Raw genomic sequence first — 15,086 nt, 5'->3', positions numbered from 1 at the left:
TCTTATTTTGAAAATGTAAGTAAATAAAAAACAAGATTAGCATATCTGATTATGGATGATGGTAAAATAGCAGCACTGCACAGGTAAAAAGGTGTTACCTGCTACATAATAGGGAGGCTAACAGGGCAAAAATTTCATCATAGATATTTGTCAGTAAATTAAATGTCAACTGTGTTTTTTAGGCATGCCAGCTCCAATAAAGCTGACAATTGATGTTTAATCTCTACAAAGTGTGTCACTTTGCTAAATAAAATTGAACAATCTAAAGCAAAATGAAAGAGAAAACCTTATGCAAACCCATTGAGAAAATGATATTCAAATAATGATCTAGCCAACGATGTTATGTAAATACTTCAGTCAGAGAAAAATCATAAAGTGAGGTCTAAAACTTAAAAAATGTTCATGATCATGAGGATCATTTATAAATAATGCCTGTCTATGTTGAAGCTGGATAAAAGAACTATAAAGGTGTGCACGTCAATTTCTTAAGAAATCGGCAGAGGCAGCACATACCTGACATAAAGTGTGTTCTACAAACCCATGCATATAAATCTTTTGGATTTATATGGATGTTTTTAATTTAAGCATCACTTCATTTATAGTAATGGGTAATAAACTGTGAAAAACTGAATTTTTCAATTTATCCAATTGTTATTATTAAACTGCCTACAGTGTATAGTCACTGGCGACTTGTTTTGCTACATAAAAAATGGCAGCTTGCATTTACTCACTGGAAGTACTGTATGTCATGGCAGTTTTGACTATTAATAAATTTTACAATTTAAATCTCAGACTACAGAAGTCTAATTTTGTTAACCATTCTTCAAAATGCACACACATCTTTATCAGGGTGTCAATAAACATGGACAATACTGTAAATGAATTTGACCACTGGAAAACTAAAATTAGAAGTCTCCTAAATTCACAAAAATAATCTTTTTTTTAATTTTAAATACATTTACACATCCTAAAAGTTATTTATTTCTCTCAGTTTTTTGTACTTACTTTCTAATCATTCAAAAAATATAAAAGAAAGTAAAAAATTTTGACTTGGTCACCTTGAGGATTAGTAATGGTTGTGCCCTGTTAGTTACTTAGATGTCATTGGTAGTATAAACGATTTTACCCTCTTCAGTAAAGTATAAGTTTACTAATTAGGTATTGTGAATTCAGACTGACTTTAACAGTGCACTTTTTCTTTGTAAATGTTCGTCCAATTGCTTGTTCAGCTAGCCAGCTGGCAGAAAGAGACATGTAAATGAGACTTTAAAAGGAAATCTATTCAGTCGTCCATACTTGTGATGTACGGCAGGCTGCTTTTAAGCAAACAGTCACTGTAGTTCTCTGTCTTTGAACACTAATTTCAAAACGTTATTCAAATATGCATGAAGGAAGGAAATTATATATATCGAGAGTTCTTCTTTACTTTAGAATGTACTTTGGAAACTGATGGGTAAAGATTGTGGTTTTCTCACTTATATAAAAATTGCTTGCTACGCTCTAAAGCCAGAAAAACTGTTTTGGGTTTGAGTTAAGCTTTAGATGTTACAGTCCACTGCACATCCACACCGTTTGTTGTCCACTTAAAACTCTGCCTGTCAACTTCATATTGCATTTTGCAACACAAAACTAGGCTTTTACAGGCTTTTCTAGGATTTAAGGATCGTAAACTTCCATGTATATATTAAAAAAAACCCTGCTTGCTGTCAGATGTGTCTCTTGTAATACAATAGCTTTATAAGGTCTACCTTTTGATCTGTGTGGAAAAGTAAGAACATTCTTGTTTTACAACATAAGGCCTGTGAGGAAAAATTAGGCAGCGTGCCAAATCCAGCTCTTCTGTTTCCTTCATACTACAAACCACATCTGGGATTACAACCTTTGCACAAACACTTGTGAGAGAGAACAGAAAAGTGTAATCTCCTGCTTTCACATTAACAACGAACAATGTGAATTCAGACACAATACCACAATACCATTTGCGACATTGAGGAAAAAGAAAACGAAACAAAAATAGAACAAAAGTAAGAACTGGTTGTTTTGCTGTCTCCTACTAAGATCTGGTAATTTTCTCAAATGTAGAAAGGGAAGTTTGCTGTTGGTATCTAAGGTCATTCATAACATGGTCACTTAAGGGCTATAGCTATTGCTGTCAGAATCCATGATTGATATGCAATTAGAATTTCAATTTGCAATTGGGAGGTGGTTGATAGAGCAGATTGATGGCTCTGGATATAAACACATCCTGCTGTTATGTTCATGAATATTACAGCAATAAAAAATATGTTTAGAGTGTTTTGTTGCAATGCTGTCATCACTAGTGCAAGTTGTAGCTTAATTTTTACACATAGGACAAAGAACGCTCATATAAGATATAGGGGAAGTTATTCTAAAATCATTTGTCATTCTTTATCCCATTTGATTTAAAAGTGTAAACATACAAATTTACCTTGGTTTGTTTTTCCATAGATCCTTGCCAATGGACACACGGCAAGTTAAAGCTGATCATGCTATATTATTTCATAGAGTGTGAATGAATATCACTCTGAGTTCAAACAATGTAACACTGTTTTCTAAATTACAATCATAAGGCTCAAAAATAATATATCTCAAAAAAGTCAGCACTGATATGAAAGCAAGTTTATACAAGATAAGAGGAGCAACCAAAATGATATGTTTGATATATTATCTACTTAATTGTTTTGTTAAAAAGGAGAAGACCAGTTTAATCTGTGTTCAGCTGCTGAAGCAGTTCTTAAACAGCCCCACTATCAATAAGGGTGTGAAACAGAATTTTCTATACTTGAAGAATTGAAGATTATAATAAGGTTCTACATGATAATGAACATTTACTGCTCATCAGGTGCAGCAAGGATAGAGACTTCTAAGACAAAACAACAAAGCAAAGCTTAACTTAAGGAAAAATGAAGCCTTGCAAAAATGAAACTGAAAAACATGCATGACAAATACACTGAAACTGAAATCACAGTTGGAAATATATTGTAACATAAATTTGGGCTTTTGTAAATGGCACACAGTGAATGTTACATGTGAAACAATTTGCCTGTGATAATAATAAGGTATAATAGAAATGTGAGTGTAAATTAGTTTTTACTTTTTCCAGGAACTTACATAAAAGCTGCACTGCTGCTTAAGCATGTGTGCTGTAGCAGATGATAATTAACATTTATTCTAAGTGTCTTTCCACCAATTCAGATCACGCATAATTTTCCTTCCATGGGCTCCAAAAATCAGTCACACATGGAAAAAAAGCAAAAAACTGTGGCAATTAATGCAAATCTAGCATTTAATAATAAAGGGCAAGTTGAATGCTCTGCCCACCCTCTGTGACTAAGATATGCTAAAACATTATTAACACAAGAGCCTTGGTCACGGACATGGTCAGTGACACCAAAATTTTAAGAAAATACAGGCGAATGATAAAAAAAATCTGGTCTATGCTCCAGGAGTTACCAGATACTCTAAAAGATTTTGTGCTTAATGTCAAATACATTAAGCCCCAACAATAATGGACAGTGACAGATGAAATCAAAAACATTTACTGGAGGAAGGTGTGGTGTTGGTAGATCTTGACCATCTACCAAAACAGTGTCTGTCTTTGTTGTTGTTATTGCAGATACACTGTATACCTCTATACTACACATGCAGAGCTCTATACACATTTTCCCTTTTCCATTTTGTCATTTTTTTCTATTTTCCATACATTCACATAATATTATATTATATCCAGGACATACTAACGAAAACAATAAAAGTTAGTGTAAAATGTTCTGAAAATGTAACGAAAAAGAAAAAGTTATAAAAAAACAACCTGACCATATGTAGAAATTATTTTTTTTAATTTGTAGCTATAATTGACCAGTTCCACTTGCCATTCTGATAGATTCAAGAAATAAGTAAAACAGAATCAGTCTTGTTAAACCAAGTATGCCAAAAAGATTTAAAAAGACAAAAAATTATTCTTTAATCAAAATTACAAGAACAAATGAAAAAAAACCTATTAAAATCTGTCAGCCTAAAGCAGATTAAGAAGACATAAGTCATTTGAAACATTTAAATGTGACAAAAAGGGCAAAGAGATATTCAAGGTGGTAAACACTCTCATTGAACTGTAGTAGTTGAATACTTGAAGTTGGCTGGGATGTGTGTTGTTGGCTTTGTGTGGAGAGTGCTTGTCTCTGTCTCACCTTCAAATTACGTACACCACCCCATCGATAGGCAAACCATGATGTGAAAAAAAAAGAAAAGGGACGTGAAAGAGTGTGGTGTTCGGGGCCAGGTACAAAGAGCAATAGAACAATAGATAGATGGATTTAAAAGCTAGCATCTGAGAGCTGAGAAAAAGTGGTAGCATCTGGATGTATTTCACTGATATTGAAGGCAGTAAAACTGAGAGCAGATTATTAAATGATCAAAATATACATCAGGGCGTGGGAAGCAACAAACTAGATCACACTGTTGTTTCTATCTTCAGTTTTCTGGTGAATAGTTTGATTAAAATGTTCAGTAGTATAAAGTATTTCAAGTTTTCAATTAAACAAAAAACAAAAGATGCAATAAAAAATTTAATTGACCTACTAGCACAAAAAAACACTTCATAGCACCTACAAGCCAGTGGGAATGATACAGAATAAAGAGCCATTTCAAAACTCTTCACTTTTCTAACGGATTCAAAGCAAAATCTTTGAAAAGAGGAAATGTCTCGTCCCTAGTTTTCGCTGTTGACTATGAGTCTTCATTCTGGTACAGCAGAGAAGAGCTGGAAAAGGAAGCTGCATTCTGCACATTCTCAAAAATCAAACATTTTTGTTTGATCATATCAAAGGTAGAACCCAAAAAAAAACAACAAAAAACCACTACAAATATTTGTATCTTTTGTGTCTAATATTTGTTAACTGATGTACTTCAACAGGATATTAAAGGTTTGGTTTTTAATTAAGCACCAACCTTGTACAGTCAGATCAAGTGTTACAGCTGGAAGACTACTAGTAGACTAAAGCTGGAAATATGTGAATGACAATGTTATTTATTGGGAATTTTGCCACATTAAAAAAATTAAGTTTAATGGAGCAAAGTGAAGAGTACTTAATTAAACCGATGCTTTATGGATTTGGATGCCAATGAACAAAAAATGATTAAAGAATGTGAATTGTTTCATGTTTTATGTCGGAATTTAGTTCAGACTGTTCAGGGAAAAAAATTAATTTAATTGTAATGTATTGAACTTTGAACTTGTCTTTTTTCAATTTTAAGCTTTTTTAGTTTCTTTTATTCTACTTTGTTGGCATATTCACCTTGAAGATTTCAGTGAGGTTGTGTTCAGACATGATGAACATGCTATCTAAATGTAATCATATCATAAATTAAATCTAACACAAACTACTTTGTAAACACAAACCAAACCACTTTTATGGACATAATAAAGAAAAGTACAAGCCAGTGCACTTAAATACATTTAATTAGCATTTAAGTGCTAATTAAATGCACTTAATTAACTGGCCTTTAACCTACAAACTGATGTTTTAAAGCTTTTATTTCTCTTAATTATGAGTTTCTACTTACATATAAGTAGAAATGAGTTTCTATGCAATGAAAACACTGCATTTAGCATTAGAATATTACATAAGCCCAATAAAAAAAATCTAAAATGTAGGCTTAATGAAAAGTATGCTTAACACAGACAGACAAGCCTCATTTTCATGTATATTCTAGTTTATTTAATATAACTGTACACTTCAGTGATGAAAAGGTTTTTATTTTTCAGAAGAGAAGGAAATCCACCCTAGGGTCTGTGTTTTATTCATATGCATGTAATGTGTCTCCTAAACTGGTTTCAGTTTGAGTGTGTATCATTTTATCTTTTTTCACCTCTCCAAAGCTTTTTTAGATTTGGTCATTTAGTATTCTGCCTTTACTGACATGAAAAGTCCATGCCAGAGATTTAAAGTAATTTTGGATCATCTACTCATAGTTTCCAGTTGTAAATTTAGTGATATGATTCCAATAAATTTATCATGGTACATTTTAAATGGCTTGTACTATCTACCAGTATGTTTTTTCCAATTAGTTTTGGTTTATTCAGGTGTTCTTGGCCTCTGATGACCCACATCTGAGCGCCTCACCACTCTTCTTTCTATACATTAGTCAGACTGAGTAGCCCCACAGTCAACACAGTCCACACCCATTAACTGTCTTTCTCATTTCTCTATCAATCAATCAATCAATCAATCAAATTTTATTTGTATAGCATATTTCAGCAGCAAGGCATTTCAAAGTGCTTTACATCATAACAAACACAGAATCACAATGCAATATAGAATCAATCATTAAGTCAAGTTACATCAATAAATTTGTAATTGATTACATTTCAAATACAATTTTAAACAGGTGGGTTTTCAGTTGAGATTTAAAAGAAGTCAGTGTTTCAGCTGTTTTACAGTTTTCTGGAAGTTTGTTCCAAATCCGTGGTGCATAGATGCTGAAAGCTGCTTCTCCTCGTTTGGTTCTGGTTCTGGGGATGCAGAGCAGACCAGAACCGGAAGACCTGAGAGGTCTGGAAGGTTGATACAATAAAAGCAGATCTTTAATGTATTGTGGTGCTAAGCCGTTCAGTGATTTATAAACTAACAACAGTATTTTAAAGTCTATTCTTTGAGCTACAGGGAGCCAGTGGAGGGACTTTAGAACTGGTGTTATGTGCTCTATCTTCCTGGTTTTAGTGAGAACGCGAGCAGCAGCATTCTGGATCAGCTGCAGCTGTTTGATTAATTTGTTGGACAGACCTGTGAAGACGCTGTTGCAATAATCAATACGACTGAAGATGAACGCATGGACGAGTTTCTCTAGATCTGGCTGAGACATTAGTCCTCTAATCCTGGAAATGTTCTTCAGGTGATAGAAGGCCGACTTTGTAACTGTCTTTATGTGGCTCTGGAGGTTCAGGTCAGAGTCCATCACTACTCCCAGGTTTCGGGCCTGATCGCTGGTTTTCAGTTGTAATAACTGAAGCTGTGCATTGACTCTAGATCGTTCCTCTTTAGGTCCAAAAATAATAACTTCAGTTTTGTTTCTGTTCAGCTGGAGAAAGTTTTGGCACATCCACACATTTATCTGTTCTAAGCATCTGTTCAGTGATTGGATGGGCTCTGAGTCACCTGGTGACATCGTAATGTAGAGCTGTGTGTCATCTGCATAGTTATGGTAGCTAATATTATTTCCTGTTATAACCTGAGCTAGTGGGAGCATATAAATATTGAATAAAAGGGGTCCTAGGATTGAACCTTGGGGTACCCCACATGTGACCTTTGACCTCTTTGATGAAAAGTTTTCAATTGAAACAAAGAAATCCCTGTTCTTTATGTAGGATTCAAACCAGTTAAGCACTGGACCGGAGAGTCCGACCCAACTCTCCAGTCGATTCAGTAATATGTCATGGTCAACAGTGTCAAAAGCTGCACTGAGATCCAACAGAACCAGCACTGTGGTTCTGCCACAGTCCGTATTTATATGGATGTCATTGAACACTTTTACCAGGGCGGTCTCTGTGCTGTGGTGAGCACGAAAACCAGACTGGAAGGAGTCAAAGAGGTTGGTTATAGTTAGGAAGCTAGTTAATTGTTTACACACAGCTTTTTCAATAACTTTGCTGATGAATGGGAGGTTGGAGATCGGCCTGTAATTCTGCATTAGTGATTTGTCCAGATTGTTCTTTTTTATAAGTGGTTTGATTACTGCTGTTTTCAGAGCCTGGGGGAAAACGCCTGACGAGAGCGATGAGTTTACTATTTGGATCAGATCAGCAGCAATAACAGGCAGGACTTTCTTAAAGAAATGTGTGGGTAAAACATCCAGACAGCAGGAACTGGAGCTTAGTTGACTTATAATTTCCTGTAGGGTTTTATAATTAAGTAGTTGAAATTGGGACATTTTTCCTGTATTTGTTTTGTTTGGGCACAGCATTGGTACTGACTTTATAGTGGATGTACAGATTAATCCTCTGATTTTTTGAATTTTCTCTGAAAAGAAGCTGGAAAACTGGTTGCAGGCAGCAATACATTGGAATTCAGGCGGTAACGTCACAGGAGGGTTTGTGATTCTGTCAACTGTTGCAAATAAAGCCCGAGCGTTGTTAATGTTTTTGTTTATGACATCTGCAAAGAAAGCCTCTCTTGCATGTTTTAGTGTTAAATGATAGTTACGTAGTCTTTCTTTATAGATGTCACAATGAACGTGGAGTTGAGTTTTACGCCATTTTCGTTCTGCCCTACGGCAGAGTTGTCTTGCAGATCTAACTGTTTGTGCATTTCTCCATGGAGATTTCTTTTTACCAGACACAACCTTCATTTTAATTGGGGCAATGGAATCAATAATATCTGAGACTTTAGACTGAAAATCATTTACCAACTTATCTACATCATTACAGCTTAAGGGTGAGGAAGAAGAGTAGATTTGATTAAAAGTTTCTGCTGTGTTTTCAGTGAGAGAACGTTTTGTGATGGTTGCTGTTTGTCCACGTGGGTTAAAAGATAAAGAACTTTCAAAAATAACAGCGAAGTGATCCGACAGGGCGACATCAGTTACAGAGACATTGGAAATATTCACACCCTTACTGATAACCAGGTCCAGTGTGTGTCCTTGAGTGTGTGTTGCTTGTTTGACATGTTGTGTTAGACCAAAAGTCTCTAAAATATTAGCCAGCTTTTTTGCCCCTCTGTCTTGGGGGTTGTCAACATGAATGTTGAAATCACCAACAATTATTAAACAATCATAATCAATACATATGAGAGATAGAAGTTCATTCAAGTCAGTAAAGAAATTTTCCACAAAAGTTGGAGTTTTGTATAAAGTTACAGTCAAAGTTCGTTTGTGGCCTTTAACCTCAATTCCAAGATACTCAAAAGAGGTGAAGTGACCCAAAGAGATTTTACTACAATTTATGGTATTCTTAAATATTGAAGCCACGCCTCCTCCTTTTTTGTGTTTTCTATTCTCACTGAAGAAATTGTAGTTAGGAGGCGCAGATTCAATTAGTACGATCGATTCATTATTATCATTCAACCATGTTTCTGTCAGAAACATAACATCGATATTATGCTCAGTGATGAAATCATTAATTAATAGAGCTTTAGCACAGAGAGATCTGGTATTTAAAAGAGCGAGTTTAAGTGACTTGGAGGTCAAGAAATCTTCAGTCTGAGGTTCCTTTAGGCAGGGGATCAGTCTGATGTTTGAATTAGGTCCCCTATATTTTATGTTTCTGTTTCTTGTAAATTTTCTTGTAGTGATCCGGACAGGTAATGTCCTGTTCTGCAGTGCCGAGGGGCCAGACACATTCTGGAGGAAGAAGGGTGTAAAGATAAAGTCTGGACCCCGGCCTCAGACCTCAGAAACGCAGAGTGATGGATCCTCTGGGACGTTAGAGTCAGGTGGCTTAAATGAAGTGAGGTCTGCTACGTGAGCGTGAGCGTGAGCTACAATTATATATACAATTACGTGAGCTACAATTATATATGGTTCTTTAATTATTAATGCCTTGCCTGGGGTGAGTGAAGCTTAATTCAGCAATGCAGAATATTCAAACGATGAAAATAAATCAATTTAACCAAACCTGTCTTTCCTTAGTAATGAAACTGAAAGATCATCCATCCATCCATCCATCTATCCATCTATCTTATCTGGGGTTAGGTTGCAGGGGTAGCAGCTTCAGTAGGGAGGCCCAGACTTCCCTCTCCCCAGCCACTTGTTCCAGCTCCTCCGGGGGAATCCCAAAGCGTTCCCAGGCCAGCCGAGAGACATAGTCCCTCCAGCGAAGTAACCCCAGGGCCTCCTCCTGGTGAGAGGGGGCCCGGAACACCTCGCCAGGGAGACATCCAGGAGGCATCCTGACCAGATGCCTGAGCCACCTCAACTGGCTCCTCTCGACAGTTGAGGCTCTACTCTGAGTCCCTCCTGGATGACTGAGCTTCTCACCCTATCTCTAAGGGAAAGCCCAGACACCCTACAGAGAAAACCCATTTCGACCGACTGTTTTGTCAGTCATGACCCAAAGCTCATGACCATAGATGACGGTAGGAACGTAGATCAACTGGTAAATCGAGAGCTTCGCTTTTTGACTCAGCTCTCTCTTCACCAAGACAGACCGGTACAGCGCATGCTTCACTGCAGACGCTGCACCAATCCGCCTGTCGATCTCCCGCTCTCTTCTTCCCTCATTTGTGAACAAGATCCTGAGATACTTAAATTCCTCCACTTCGGGCAGGACATCCCCAATTATTTATTTCCGTTGTATTTTGATATTTAGTTGAGCATTCTTGTAGGCAAAGGGACTGGTTATCCTTCTTGTACAGACTGACATAAATGTGTCAATCTGTTTCTTAGCTCTTCTATTGGTTCTATTGGTGTAAGTTCAACAATTGTTTGAATGAGCACTTACCTTTCTTGGTGTGTCTCATCAGCAGAGTGAAGCAGCAGAGGGATTGACCTCAGATTAGCTTACTGTAATGCATATAAATATTTATTGGTACCATTTATCGTTTTGGTGTTAGGTTTGTGTAACTAATGTTTATTTCTTTTTTGCTTGATTACCCCTTTTTATGTATGTCTGCTGAAATTACTCAAGATATAAAAGCCAGCTTCTTTCTGTCACTGTGTAATGGTGTTGGTGCAAATCTGCATTTCTTTAATAAATTTGCTTTGACTTACTTTTCTTGCTAAGTCTCCTTTTAAACACTGAGCCTCCGCCAGTGACAAAGTCACACCGTTTGCTTGACTCACGCACACTCAATGTAAACTTTCAACTCAGCCTTTACTTTCTCAGGTTGTAATGGTATATATCGTTATGTCGTGCTAAAAAGGCAGCGCAAACGAATCTTAAGTATTTTGTTCGCATTTTATCATATCTTGTTAGTTGCAACTTGAATTACTAGAATATTTTTGGAACTTTTGCTCTTATGTGTTTGTTTTGGATCCTAGTACTGCTATCCATCTTGTCTGGTTAATTGGCTGTGTCCTGAAAATAGACGGAAAAACAATTAGCTGTACCCTTCATGTAGTGACCAATGTAACAACTATGGACTGAATAGTTGTGAATTGAGAAGTTGTAAAGACAGGGAATATGCTTAAAGTGTAGTCAAAAGGACAACTCTGACCCACTATAATAACTGCAGTGTTTTGGGTTGCAGATATTTAATTTTTAATGAGCTGTCCCTTATCTCCCCCTACACATACTCCAGCTCTTCAAGTTTCATTAAACTGACATAACAAGGTTTTTATGATCCTGCCAGCAGAGAAACAAAATTGGCACAAAAAGGACAGAGACCTTGAGGATATATTGAGCATTCTTGTAATTTGATGCTGTCCATATAGGATTTATGCTTGTCAAACCTATAGCCAAAAGCTTGCTGTTACTTGTATTTGATAAATATTTCAAAGTGATTGCTTTTAGCACACTCCAAAGTGCCATCCTTTAACAAACAAAGCTAGTTTTGAACACCTACATGCAATTAAACCACTTTACACCTTCAAAGACTCTCCTTTGAGTCTTTGGTATGCCATCAAATACAATTTTCTATTGAGAAAGTGTTATGGTGTCATTTGGTGCTTTGAAATGCGTCCGGCAGCAAATCAGCTCCAACTTCTATGGCATGCTTTGATGTGCCCCCCTCTGTGAGAAGCTAGCTGCCCACGACAACAGAGAAAGAAGTAAATAATTTTGATAAAAACAAGGTATGAACACTCTGCTCTGTATTACGGCTCACAGCAATCACTAAAAGGTAGTTAAGAGCTGTTCTAATGGATCATGGAGAACAAAAAAAAAAAAAAAAAAAAAAAAGAGTCTGATAGGTGTGTTCCTAATGTTGTCTATGCCACGGTAAAATCCCAACTATGTGACTCAAAACATTTTCCCCCCAAAGCTTAATTTCCTGGAGACCTCTGTTTTATCTTGGACATCACTTCTGTGTCTTTTCTATTGTGGTGTACAAAACTGTGCAGTTTAAGTAAATTGTGTCTGCTGGAAAAGTCGCTGCTCCTACTACAGGATAGTTATAGCTTGGGAAAAATAACAAAACTAAAATAATAAGTTTGCCAATTTTTTGTCAAGCTGCTTTTTAATCAGGTTCATAATGAATTTCGTCAAAAAAAAATAAATCTCATCTCGTCTGATTCCTCTAATCCCAATGTGCGCCTTGTACCATGTCTGTTATAAGTTCAAAGGTTGTAGCTGGAGCAGAGTGCAGACAAAATACTCAAGGATGAGGAGGACAGGACAGGAATAGATCATATGTATGTTGAAGAAACCAGTTGTCAACAAATGCAGACACAGAAATGGCTTCAGTGAAATGGGAACCAAGTGAGTCTAATCAGGGGAGGTCAAACAGCTGTGGGAGAGAACAAGGCAGGGAAAGAGAGAGAGAGAGAGACTAATAATAATAAACACAGGTAAGATGGAGGGAGCTAAAATAGACACAAAGGGAAACATGTCTAACACTAACTCAAAAAAATATAAACTAAATGCATAAACATAACAAAATTTTTAAAAGAGGGTAAAGACAAGGAATTAACTAATTAGGTGAAATCTTACTGCTATAAAGAACAGAGATGAATAAACTAATATAGTAAAAACCCCAAGCAACCGAAAAAGAATAAACACACTAAAACACTGCCTGGTTACTCATGGCCTAATGGGCTGTGAGTACAGTCAAGTTAAAAATTGTTGTTGTCCAATGCCACTATAGGCTGGTGAGCAAAGACAGATCTCAAATAATAAAAATGGAAATCAATATACAGTACTAGAAAAAATGCAAGAAAATTTTCTTGAATAATTATTTTCCTCACTTTCTAGAAAGTGAAAACAAATTTGACTGAGTTTTTCATGTTAATTTGGAGTGGTTCCAACATTTTTGATGCATAGAATTTTTTTACCTATTATAACAATTTAAGCTTCACATTTTCACACCACTGCATTTTCTCTGTGACTGAGAACAAATCTTCAAGTACCACCTCACTTCAAGAGTCTTATTGAGAGTACACATCAACCCAGATACCCAAATATACATCTGGTAGATTTTATCAGAATAAAGAATGGCTCTAAAAATGATCTTGGTTTCTGGACAAGCTTCCAGACATTGAAACTTGCCAATGAAACAACTGCACATCACAGTACAAAACACACATAGAGGTTTTCAAACAACATAAACTCCCATTGATCACTGATTAGATCATTTTACGCTATAGCAAACATTTTTAGTGGGCTTTTAGGAATCTTTAAAAAAAATAGATATTAATTGAGCTACACTGGATTAAAGGCACCCAGGAAGATTTATTCATAAACCAACGACCTCTAATAAAAATGGTTAGTCTGACATTTTGCTGTTGTCACATATCTGCTAAATCACAGGCCTCTGACCACTGCATGGCTCCTGTTTACAAGACTGATGTGAACATGTTAATCTTCACTCTTGTTTTACCTTGTTCCTGTGACCCGACGATGCAGCTGCAGTGTGCAGCTCGCTTTATCGAAGCCTTTTATCGCCAGAGTTTCACCAGAACTATATTTAATCTAAATCCATTATCTGCTCTGACATGTTTTACCCTCCAGTTGTGAATTTTGTCTTTTAAATTATGTGTTGTGTTTGGATCTTCATCGTCTCAGTGCTGTCCAAATGTTTCAGTCACTTATAACAGTGGAAATAAACATAGTTGTTGCAGGGGTATTGCTCTGCTGCAGATGCCTTAGTTTTCTAACCATTACTCTTTGTAATCTTTTGTTGTTGTTTTTTTACAGATGTAATACACAGAGAGAAAAAGTATAAAATGTACAGAGAAGAGAGAGAGAATGTCTCTGGGATAAGAAATGTCACATTTTATGTCTCATTCCATAGAAATATGGGTGAAATGTGTGTTTTTTTGTGGCTGTGTGTATGTTTGTGTTTGTGCATTTCTATCATCCTACCTCCAGGTAGACAACCCAGGGCATAACCAATGTGGCCACCAGAAGATCAGCAACAGCCAGGCTGACGATCAGGTAGTTGGTAGTGGTCTGCAGAGCCTTTTCCCTCGACACAGCCATGCACACCAGAACGTTGCCAAAGACGATGACAAAGATGAGTAGCGTGAGAAGCATGGCATAGTAGTTGTAAGGATGCCTCTGTTCTTGCTCTGTTTCGTTGAAGTGCCATGTTCCGTTATCGTTGAAACTGTCATTGTAGGCATACTGGCCAAAGACATCCATTAGCTGTGAGTGATGGAGGCCAGGAAGTGGCCCTGCAAAACAGGTGAGACAGTATTTCAATGTTGAATTCAGTGAATTGTTTGCAAACAGGAAGACAGTCCCTAGATAATCTTTAATTCTTTAGTAATTGCAGAACAAAAGCAGTTTCTCGATTGATCTTTTAAACCCTGCTGAGCCCAGTAATGGGATTGGACTTGATTTCAAATTGTGGTGGAGATTGGAATCAAAACCATGACAGGTTCAATAAAGTGAAAGTGACAACAAAGTAGACAATTAAGAGATTATAGATGTGGCTTTGAGTAAAGGTTTGCATTCCTCACAGGAAAATGTGACATATAGGAATATTAGTAGTTTAAAAACTCATGTACTTATTAATGCACACTCATATTTTCATGTGTATATTTACACAGAATGTGAAACAAACAACAGCCACTAAAATATTTCTTTATATGTACCACTTTTTGGTGGTCAGCTGTACGTCACAAAAGTAAAAAATTATTGCAAGTGTGCCGATTGACAGGACGAAGACCCTCCTTCTGGCTCTGATGTTTGTTTTTTTCTGTATTTCTGTAGATGGCAGCAGAGTCATAGATAGAAGGCAAAGGAGCTCAATTTTTTCACAGATTATCTGTTGCATATAGTGATAGTTTTAATATGTAACATACTTTTAAAAAAAAAAATAAAACTTACATACAGAATTACACAACTGGACACGCGGAATGTGTTAAACCATTGACCAATCACGTCACCTCTTGGACGTCTGCAGTTCTGCAACTATTTAAATGCAGCTAACAGCACAGCTGTTTTGATAAATACAACTCCCATGCAGGTTGAG

At 36.5% G+C, this 15,086-nt stretch overlaps 1 protein-coding gene across 1 annotated transcript in view; it reads right to left on the bottom strand.

The window, feature by feature from the left end:
* The window catches only part of drd2a (dopamine receptor D2a), a 61,440-nt gene that overhangs the window by 20,790 nt on the left and 25,564 nt on the right, over nucleotides 1-15,086 (bottom strand). The window contains exon 2 of the mRNA XM_032546118.1: nucleotides 13,973-14,283. Within this exon, the coding sequence (XP_032402009.1) occupies nucleotides 13,973-14,251 (279 nt within the window). The 5' untranslated portion in view covers nucleotides 14,252-14,283. The remainder of the gene's footprint in view (nucleotides 1-13,972; nucleotides 14,284-15,086) is intronic.

Source organism: Xiphophorus hellerii, chromosome 18 (genome assembly GCF_003331165.1).
Source record: "Xiphophorus hellerii strain 12219 chromosome 18, Xiphophorus_hellerii-4.1, whole genome shotgun sequence".
Classification (NCBI taxonomy): Eukaryota; Metazoa; Chordata; class Actinopteri; order Cyprinodontiformes; family Poeciliidae; genus Xiphophorus; species Xiphophorus hellerii.
The sequence above is the reverse complement of the archived record's forward strand: the minus strand, read 5'-3'. Positions and strand labels throughout refer to the sequence as shown.